Genomic DNA, 10,697 nt, shown 5'->3' with positions numbered 1-10,697 from the left:
CTCCTTTAAGGTGCAGTTTCTGCTAATGTCTTCTGCTCTTTTTGTTTGACTTGGCTCTTATAAAATATATTTGGTTAAATTTTTCAAATAACATTGCCGTGTAACTACAAGTTGCCAATTATTTTTAGCATAATGGAGAGTAGAAGATATTCTCTGTAATGTATAGAACCTCTGTCAACACTGAAACTAACTGTTTGGGTCTGACTTTCCGAACAGATGCTGGAATGATTTCAGTCACTACTGACCAAGGTGTGACAATTAACATCAGACAAGCAACAGGCAACCTGAGCCTTACTGAATGCCAAATGTGTACCAGGGAAGGGGATTGTAATTCGGAGTATCAGATCCTTCCGGGAGACACCCTGTTCTTCAACTTCACCTGCAGTGATCCCGAGCACAACTTCATCATGGAAGTTAAGAAAGATATTGGTGAGGATGAGCTATGTTCAATGACAGTTAACGTCAGCTTTTCATGGCACACAGTGTTGTGAGAAGCCCAAGGAGATCTAACATCATCAGATCCTTCAAATGCCATGGAACAGTACAAAAAGTAATTAAAGGTCCACCCCCTGTACTACAGGGGTCCACTAACAAGGATGAGAAATTTTGACCAGGAGAAAGGAAACATAGATTTGCCAAAAATAACCATACATGCACCCGGTGTTAAATTACAGAAGGTTAAACAAGCCAGCATTGTACTCTCTGAAATTTATACACTCAAGGGATACTTTGATCAAAGTTTTCAAGAAAGGGCTGGTAAAAACTGTTTTCCTTGATCAGATCATCTAAACTATTGCAATTAGAAAGGATTTCTTCACAAATCACTTGTGCTATTTAAAATAAAAAAAAACTAAAGATGCTGGAAATGCTCCTTCAGACAGGTGTTCCTTCTAGTCTTTACCTTCAGTTCACCCTCAAGTCTCCGACTACCTACTGTAAATGGACCAAGTGGTACGTTACTGTTGGTATGACCCGTTATCCCATTGGGTTCATTTTGTGGGGAACTCCAGTCCTTTGTCTCTGGCAGGGTAATGTTGTGGTTCTGCTGAGCATTCATGTGGCAACCAGTATCACCAAAACAGATCACCTGTCAATTGTCACGTTGCTGTTGTGGAAGTGTGCTCTGTATAAACTGGCTGTTATAACATCCAGCCTGACAGAAATGGCTCAACGGCAAAACAAAAACCACAGTACTGTAGTGCTTAGCACAACACTAACACAGCTGAGGGTGTTCGCGAGTTCAGAGTTTCATTCAGGCACTCTGTACATCCTCCCCGTGGAATGTGTGGATTTTCCCCGTATGCTCTGGTTTTCTCCCACAGTCCAAAGATGTACCAGTTAGGTTAATTGGTCATTGTAAATTATCCTGTGATTAGGTTAGGATCCGCTGGGGTTGTGGGGTTGGCTGGGCAGCCTGGCTTGGAGGAACTCTGCACGGTATCACGAAATAAAAAATCAGTTAAAAATCATAGCAGTAAATCAATTGATGTCTCAAAGTGCTGAGAAATGCAAGGAAAGATCTGTGTCTTTGGAGTGTCATGCCAGTCAGTGGTCACTAAGATGGGTAGGTCTTCAGGGCTCTTCTCATCTCTGCAATCTTCTCCCACCTCCAAATTCTCTACATTTCCCAAGTGTTGACCTTTCTTCTTCTTCTTAAGCCTATCACCCTGCTGGAACACAGGCCACTGACAGCCGCTTAAGCCTGAGTCCCTTCTCCTGAGCCAGTCTTTCAAATTTTCCTGGGTGCAGCCCATCTTCTTGGTGTATCGTTCTTCTCCCAGGGATGAGGTCTTTGGAGTTTCTGTTGGCATTTATTTAGCACTTTTTTTTATGGCTCAATGCTAACCCTCCTCCTTTCTCAAACGGGCTTGGGACCACCCATGGTGGGATTACGTCAACATTAGGTTAACATTTTTAAACCCTTCCATCATGGCAGCCAAGACTGCAAGCTCTGGAATTCCCAACATAAGTCCTCCACCTCACCCTCATCCTTTAAATATTACTTAAAACCCAACTCCAAACTTTTGGTTACCTGTATTTGTGAAGCTCTGCATAAAAGTTCCTGCCGCAAACCTAAGAAAAGTTTGTTCTGGTTTGAGTCTCCAGATCCACAGAGATGAGGGGGAAATCAGTAGTTGTATTCTCCCTCACCTCTTCCACCTTCCGTCATACAGTTTAGATGAAATGAGCCTGTCATTTCCAAACCTGAGTCTTTACTTTTTCTTGTAACAGCTGAAGCTGATGACCTCGAAGATCTTCTACCTCAAAATCTCCCAAGGCTGAACACTACATACATCTGGGCCATCAATGTGCTTTACAATGTTGGTGTGTGGATAAAGTTTCCTCAGGATCACCTACAACAGATAGATTCTGGCCATTGTGCAGACTTGGTGAAGTACATGATTAAAGGACATGTCAGTTATGACAATAAAAAGGAAGTACTTGTTGGTACCTTTTGTAGGAATGGGACTATTTACAGTCTGAAGATTCAAGGCAGAACACTGATAGCCCTTGAGGTTCCTTGGACCACAATGATTGATGATCCAGGATTTGAACTTACTTTTGTGAAGCCTATAAAAAGTACGTACATATTGCTTTTACGCCTTGAAATAAGTTTTATAACAAGTCTTTTTGGTTTTGTTGTCTGTCTGTCTGTTTCTTCCTGTCCATTTTAATAGGGTCTTGGAGGGAAATGGAGAGTTATTTTGACCAAGTCTTCATATCGTACACCATGGTAAAAGCAGAAAAAAAATAAGCATTAAGATTTTTGTCCATCTCTAATGGCTCCCTTACTGATTTTCATTTTCTTCTTTGAGAGGCTCTATTTTCTCCCTGGTCACTCTTTTCCCCTTAATATACTTAAAAAAAAAGAAAACTATTTTCTCTGCCAAAACTCTATTGACTCACTTGATCCCAACTGCCCATATGTGCCCCAAACCTCCTTTTTCTTGATTAAAGTTACAATACCTAGGGTTCCTACGCCCAGCAGCTTTGCCTTTTACTTTAACAGGAACATTGAGTTCTTGAAATCCGACTATCTTACCTTTTTAAAAACCTCCCATTTGCTAGATGTCCCTTTACCTGCAAATAACCAGGCCCAATCAATCACTGTAACCTCTTGTCTAACACCATGAAAATTTACCTTGCCCCAGTTCTGTAGTCAAACATATGATCCAGTTCTGCTCCTTGCATAAGTATTGTAAAACTAGTGGAAATATTGTCACTGGCCCTAAAATGCTTCCTTACTATTACCTCAGTCACTTGCCTTTTCTTATTTCCCAGGAGAGATGAAGCTTTATCCCTTCCCTGGTAGGTCCCTCTATATGCTGCCTGAGGAAACTTTCCTGAATACACTGGATAAATTCCACCCCATCTGGACCTTTAGCACTTTGGCAATCCCAGTCGATGTCAGGCAAGTTAAAGTCTTGTACTATGACATCTTTATTCTTAAACTCTCTCCAGTCTCCCTGAAAATTTGTTCCTCTCATTCCCAAAGACTATTTGGGGGTCTATAGCACAATTCCAAAAGGGTAGTCATCTCCTTCCTGTTTCAGAGCTCTATCCATAAAGCCTTACCAACTGATCCTGCAGTAATGTCTGCTGTAACCATATAACCATTACAGCACAGAAACAGGCCATCTCAGCTCTTCTAGTCCGTGCCAAACTAGATATTCCTCATAATCAAAAAAGCAACTCCTCATCCTCTCTTGGCTCCTTCTTCTTTAGACCATAAAACATAGGAGCAGAATTTGGCCATTCAGCCCATCGACTCTGCTCTGTCATTCTATCATGGATGATCTTGGATCCCACTCAACTCCATACACCTGCCTTCTCGCCATATCCTTTGATGCCCTGACTGATCAGGAAACGAATAACTTCCACCTTAAACATATGCACAGACTTGATCTCCACCATAGTCTGTGGAAGAGCATTCCACAGATTTGCTACTCTCTGGCTAAAAAAATTCCATTAAGTTCACCTGCCATTTCTTTGTCCCCATTACTACCTCACCAGCATCATTTTTCAGTGGTCCAATAGCAACTCTCACCTCCCTTTTACTCTCTATGTAATGGGAAAAAATAGGTGTCCTGCTTTATATTAATTGGCTAGTCTGCCCACACATTTAATCTTTTCACTTCCTGTAGCTTTTTTAGTTGCCTTTTGTTGGTTTTTTAAAGTTTCTCAATCATCCAACTTCCCACTCATTTTTGCTACCTGACATGCCTTTTCCTTGGCTTTTATGTAGTACTTAACTTCCCTCGTCAGCCATGGTGCCTACTCCTGCCACCTGATAACTTCTGCCTCTCTGAGACATATCTATCCTGCACTATTCCCAAGATCTTCAGCCATCTCTGCTCTGCCGTCATCCCTGCTAGTATCCCTCTCCAATCCACCTGGGCAAGCTCCTCTCTGTAGCCTCTGTTATTCCCTTTACTGCATTGTGATAGATTATTCATTTCTACCTTGAGCACCTTTATCCTGGAACATTCAGCTTCTACGCCTACCCTCCCCTCAGCCATGTTTCTGTAGTATCACAAATCAACATACCTATCTATGCCTTATGCTCACCTGCTTTACCTGTCAGACCGCTTGATTGAAGAAATTGCAATTTAATCCAACCATCTTTCCTCACTCATAGTCTTGCTCCCTGTTTAATTTGTTTTAGTGTCTTCTCTGTCACTATCCTGCCTCTCCATTGCAGCCTACAGTCCCATCCCATGACAGTCTAGGAGCATAAGTAAATCTGCCTTCTAGGATACTGGTCCTGTTCCTATTTCGGAGCATCTGTCTGCCTTGTAAAGGCCATCACTGCCCCAAGAGGCCCCAATAGTCCATAAATCTGAGCCTCAGCCCCCTGCACCATTTTTGTTCACTGAGGCACCCATTTGCCGTATTCTTCTATCGTGACATTATTGGTGAGTGGCACCATTTAGCAATCCAGAGATAACTGCCCTGGAGATCACACTTCTTAACCTCTTCCTTAACTCCCTGTGTCCACTCCTCAGAACCTCAACCCCCTTTCGACCCATGTCATTAGAGCCAACGTACACTTCTGACTAAACGCAAAATACTCTGCAGATGCTGGGGTCAAAGCAACACTCACAACACCTCTGACTGCTCACCCTCCCGCTTGTGGCCGCTCTGAGGCATGCCTGACCTTGTCAACAGGGTGACAACACACCATCCTGAATTCCCATTTGAGGCTACGGCACTTCTAATCTTTTTCCCCCTCCAAACTGTTAAGTCCTTTATCACTATAGCCCTGGTTGTCTTCACCCTTCCTCACTGTGCCACAGTTGCTGAGCCATGTTCTTGGCTACAGTTACCTTCTCCTCAACAGTCGTCACCCTAACACTATCCAAAACAACATTAATATTTTAAAGGGATTGGCCACAAGAGATTCTTGCACTCTCTGCCAACTGACTTAATTGACCTGATTGAAAAATGCAGGAGTCGCTTAGTAAGTTCTGAGACAATGTAAAGATAGGTGGTGCTCTGGATAGTATATAAATTGCCAAAGGATACAATAGGATAGTTATGGGCAGAGAAATGGCAGATGGAGTCTAATCCAGTAAAGTCTGAGCTGCAGCACTTTGAGAGCTGCAAGATAGAGGGACAGTGCACTGCTTATAGCAAGAACCTTAACAATATGGATGTACAGAGGTCCACATCCATACATCCCTGGAAGTGGCCGACAGGTTGAAAGAGTAGTAAAGGAGGCGTATGCATGCTTGCCTTCATTAGTGACGCACTGAGTTCAAGAGTCAGTGTGTAGCAGCTTTATAAAAGTCTAGATAGGCTGCATCTAGAGCACTGCACTGAATTCTAGTCGGCCCTTTATAGGAAGGATGTTGAGGGTTTGGAGAGGGTGCAGAAGAGGTTTACTAGGATTAGAGGGCATGTCCTGTAGAGAGAGGTTTGCCAAAATTGGATTGTTTTCTCTGGAACGGCATAGACTGAAGGGAATCCTGATAGAAACTTGTAGGATTGTGAGAGGTATAGATGGAGTAGACAACTGGTAGCTTTTTCCCAGGATTTAAATAACGATCTAATTCTACAGGGCATGTATTTAAGGTGAGTGGCAGTATTTTCAAAGGGGATATAGGGGGCAAGTTTTTTGTGGTTGTCTGGAATGCACTGTGAATGGCAGTGAGGTGAACACAGTGGAGGTCTTAATGTGCAGAGAATGGAGGGGTATAAATATTGTGAATGCAATGGAGGGGTATAAATATTGTGTATCCAAGGGAAGGGTATAAATATTGTGTATACAGAAGTGACTAGATAAGCGTTTTACTTGCTAGTTGACTTAGTTTGGCACAACATCACGGCCAAAGGGTCTGTCCAGTCTTCTACCCTTCCACATTCAATGGTCTGTGCACACCCTTTGATCTTCCTAGTGTGCACTCAACTATCTTTGAAGTAACCATTCAGCAGCTCGTGCCACACTCACCTCATCCTCTGAGTGAAGAAGTTCCCCCTCAGGTTCCCCTTCAATATTTCACCTTTCACCCTTAATTTATGATCTCTAGTTCTGGTCTCACACAACTTTAGTAGGAAAAAAAGCCTGTTTGCATTTACCCTTTCTATACCCCTCAAAATTTTGTATACCTCTTTCAAACTTCGCCTCATTCTCCTACGCTCCAGGGAATGCTGTCCTAACGTATTCAACCTTTCCCAGGAACTCAGGTCCTTCAGTCACAGCAAAATCCTTGTAAATTTTCTCTGTACTTTTTCAAACTTATTGATATTTTTCCAAGAGGTAGGTGATCAGAAGTCTACAATATTTTCCAAAATTGGTTTCATCAACGTCTCATATAACTTCAACATAACATCCCATCTCCTGTGCTTTCTACTTTGGTGTATGAAGGCCAATGAGCCAAAAGCTCTCTTTATGACCCTATCTACCTGTGACACCACTTTCATGGAATTATAGATCTGTGTTCCCAAATCCCACTGTTCTGCTGTACTCTCCAGTGCCATACTGTCTCTGTGATGTGGTCAGTGAAGATGGGTTGTGATTAGCGTTGATACTCTATCATCAGGGATGAAGTGACATGGTTAGGGATGGTGTGGTGTTGCAGCTTTTGCTGCAGATAACACAAAGTAATTTGTCTGAAATATTCAGAGTTGTAAAAGGTTTGAGGAATTTTCTGAGACTGCAGGATTGAGACCATGATATTTTTCCATCAGAATGGTGAGTAAGTTGGAAGAATACCAGGTGCCAGGGTCAGGGTCAGGGATGTCTCAGATCGCATCCACTGCAGTTTGAAGGGGGAGGGAGAGCAGCCAGATGTCTTGGTACATATTGGTACCAATGACGTAGGAAGGAAAAGCAAAGAGGTCCTGAAAGGAGAATTTAGAGAGCTAGGCAGAAATCTGGGAAGCAGGACCTCCAGGGTGGTAATTTCTGGATTGCTGCCTGTGCCACGCGCCAGTGAGGGTAGAAACAGGATGATTTAGCAAATTAATGCGTGGCTGAGAAGCTGGTGCAGGGGGCAGGGCTTCAGGTTCCTGGATCATTGGGATCTCTTGTGGGGGAGGTATGACCTGTACAAAAGTGACAGGTTACACCTGAACCCAAGGGGGACCAATATTCTCTGGGCAGGTTTGTTAGAGCTGTTGGGGAGAGTTTAAACTAATTTGGCAGCAGGGTGGAAACCAGAGTGAAGGGACTCAGGATAGGACAGATGGTTAAAAAAAGCAAAGATAGCGTGCAGTCAGACTGTCGGGAAGGGCAGGCAGATGATAGCAGCCTGTAATAGGTTTCAATAGGTACATTTAATGTCAGAGAAATGTATACAATATACATCCTGAAATACTTTTTCTTTGCAAACATCCACAAAAACACAGTGCCCCAAAGAATGACTGACAGTCAAATGTTAGAACCCCAAAGCCCCCCCCAACTCCCCCTCCCAAGCATAAGCAGCAGCAAAGTAATGACCCCGCCACCAGCAAAAAAGCATCATCCCCCCCCACCGAACATGCAGGCGTGCAGCAAAGCATCATTAAAGTCACAGACTTGCAGTACCCCAAAAACTACTCGTTCACCCAGTAATTTGACATAGCACAAGCTCTCTCTCTCCCCAATAAGGGAAAGAGAGGTGTCCCCATTTCACAGTGAGAGGGGAGACATAACAATGCAACTCGCTGATTTACGGTGTTAAAAGTCTGTTGCATAGCTTCTTCCGAGCTCTGTGCCCAAAGAACTCGGGTCTCTGGTCACACAGCGAGCAGCCCAAAATAAAAGTGAGTATCAGTGCAAGATCAAATAGGGTAGCAAATATATTACTCGACGTGTTATATCTCAATGTACGGAGTATAAGAAATAAGGTGGATGATCTTGTTGCACAATTACAGATTGCCAGGTATGATGTATGGCCATCACTGAATTGTGGCTGAGGATGGTTGTAGTTGTGAGGTGAATGTCCAAGATTACATGTATCGGAGGGATAATAAGGTAGGCAGAGGGGGTGGCTTGACTCTGCAGGTAAAGAATGGCATGAAATCAGTAGAAAGATGTGACGTAGCATCGGAAGGTGTTAAATCCTTGTGGGTTGAGTTAAGAACCTGCAAGGACCCTGATGGCGGTTATATACAGGCCTCCCAATGGTAGCTGGGATGTGGACCACAGATTACAACGGGAAATAGAAAAGGCATATCAAAAGGGCAATGTTAGAAACATAGAAAACCTACAGCACAATACAGGCCCTTTGGCCCACAAAGTTGTGCCGGACATGTCCCTACCTGAGAAATTTCTAGACTTCCCCATCGCCCTGTATTTTTCTAAGCTCCGTGTACCTATCCAAAAGTCTCTTAAAAGACCCTATCGTATCTGCCTCCACCACTGTTTCTGGCAGTCCATTCCAAGCACTCACCACTCTGCGTAAAAAACTTACCCCTGGCATCTCCTCTGTACCTACTCCCCAGCACTTTAAACCTGTGTCCTCTTGTGGCAACCATTTCAGGCCTGGGAAAAAGCCTCTGTCTATCCACACAATCAATGCCTCTCATCATCTTGTACACCTCTATCAGATCACCTCTCATCCTCCATCGCTCCAAGGAGAAAAGGCTAAGTTCACTCAACCTATTCTCATAAGGGGCATGCTCCCCAATCCAGGCAACATCCTTGTAAATCTCCTCTGCACCCTTTCTATGGCTTCCACATCCTTCCTGTAGTGAGGTGACCAGAACTGAGTACAGTACTCCAAGTGGGGTCTGACCAGGGTCCTATATAGTTGCAACATTACCTCTCGGTTCCTAAATTCAATTCCACGATTGATGAAGGCCAATACACTGTATGCCTTCTTAACCACAGAGTCAACCTGCACAGCTGCTTTGAGCGTCCTATGGACTCAGACCCCAAGATCCCTCTGATCCTCCACACTGCCAAGAGTCTTACCATTAATACTATAATCTGCCATCATATTTGACCTACCAAAATGAACCACTTCACACTTATCTGGGTTGAACTTCATCTGCCACTTCTCAGCCCAGTTTTGCATCCTATCAATGTCCCGCTGTAACCTCTGTCAGCCCTCCAGACTATCCACAACACCTCTAACCTTTGTGTCATCAGCAAACTTACAAACCCATCCCTCCACTTTCTCATCCAGGTCATTTATAAAAATCACGAAAAGTAAGGGTCCCAGAACAGATCCCTGAGGCTCACCACTGGTCACCAACCTCCGTGCAGAGTATGACCTGTCTATAATCACTGTTTGCCTTCTGTGGGCAAGCCAGTTCTGGATCCACAAAGCAATGTCCCCTTGGATCCCATACCTCCTTACTTTCTCAATAAGCCTTGCATGGGGTACCTTATCAAATGTCTTGCTTAAATCCATATACAATATATCTACTGCTGTTCCTTCATCAATGTGTTTAGTCACATCCTCAAAAAATTCAATCAGGCTCGTAAGGCACGACCTGCCCTTGACAAAGCCATGCTGACTATTCCTAATCATATGATACCTCTCCAAACGTTCATAAATCCTGCCTCTCAGGATCTTCTCCATCAACTTACCAGCCACTGAGGTAAGACTCACTGGCCTATAATTTCCTGGGCTATCTCTACTCCCTTTCTTGAATAAATGAACAACATCCGCAACCCTCCAATCTTCCGGAACGTCTCCCGTCCCCATCGATGATGCAAAGATCATCGCCAGAGGCTCAGCAATCTCCTTCTCACCTCCCACAGTAGCCTGGGGTACATCTCATCCAGTCCCAGCGACTTATCCAACTTGATGCTTTCTAAAAGCTCCAGCACATCCTCTTTTTTAATATCTACATGCTCCAGCATTTCAGTCTGCTGCAAGTCATCACAACAATCACCAAGATCCTTTTCCATAGTGAATACTGAAGTAAAGTTTTCATTACCTCTGCCATCTCCTCTGGTTCCATACATACTTTTCCACTGTCACACTTGATTGGTCCTATTCTTTCACGTCTTATCCTCTTGCTCCTCACATACTTGTAGAATGCCTCAGGGTTTTCCTTAATCCTGCCCGCCAAGGCCTTCACATGGCCCCTTCTGGCTCTCCTAATTTCCTGTTTAAGCTCCTTCCTATTAGCCTTATAATCTTCTAGATCTCTAATATTACCTAACTCTCTGAACCTTTTGTAAGCTTTTCTTCTTGACTAGATTTACAACAGCCTTTGTGCACCACAGTGCCTCTACCCTACCATAACTTCCCTGTCTC

General features: G+C 43.7%; 1 protein-coding gene across 1 annotated transcript in view; it reads left to right on the top strand.

Moving 5' to 3' along the window:
• Positions 1 to 218: 218 nt before the first annotated feature.
• Positions 219 to 10,697, top strand: part of cdcp1b (CUB domain containing protein 1b) — a 97,178-nt gene continuing 86,699 nt past the window's right edge. The window contains exons 1-2 of the mRNA XM_063070106.1: positions 219 to 429; positions 2,233 to 2,580. Of these exons, the coding sequence (XP_062926176.1) occupies positions 225 to 429; positions 2,233 to 2,580 (553 nt within the window). The 5' untranslated portion in view covers positions 219 to 224. The remainder of the gene's footprint in view (positions 430 to 2,232; positions 2,581 to 10,697) is intronic.

Source organism: Mobula hypostoma, chromosome 17 (genome assembly GCF_963921235.1).
Source record: "Mobula hypostoma chromosome 17, sMobHyp1.1, whole genome shotgun sequence".
Taxonomy (NCBI): domain Eukaryota; kingdom Metazoa; phylum Chordata; class Chondrichthyes; order Myliobatiformes; family Myliobatidae; genus Mobula; species Mobula hypostoma.
This window is presented reverse-complemented; position numbering and strand designations above follow the sequence as displayed.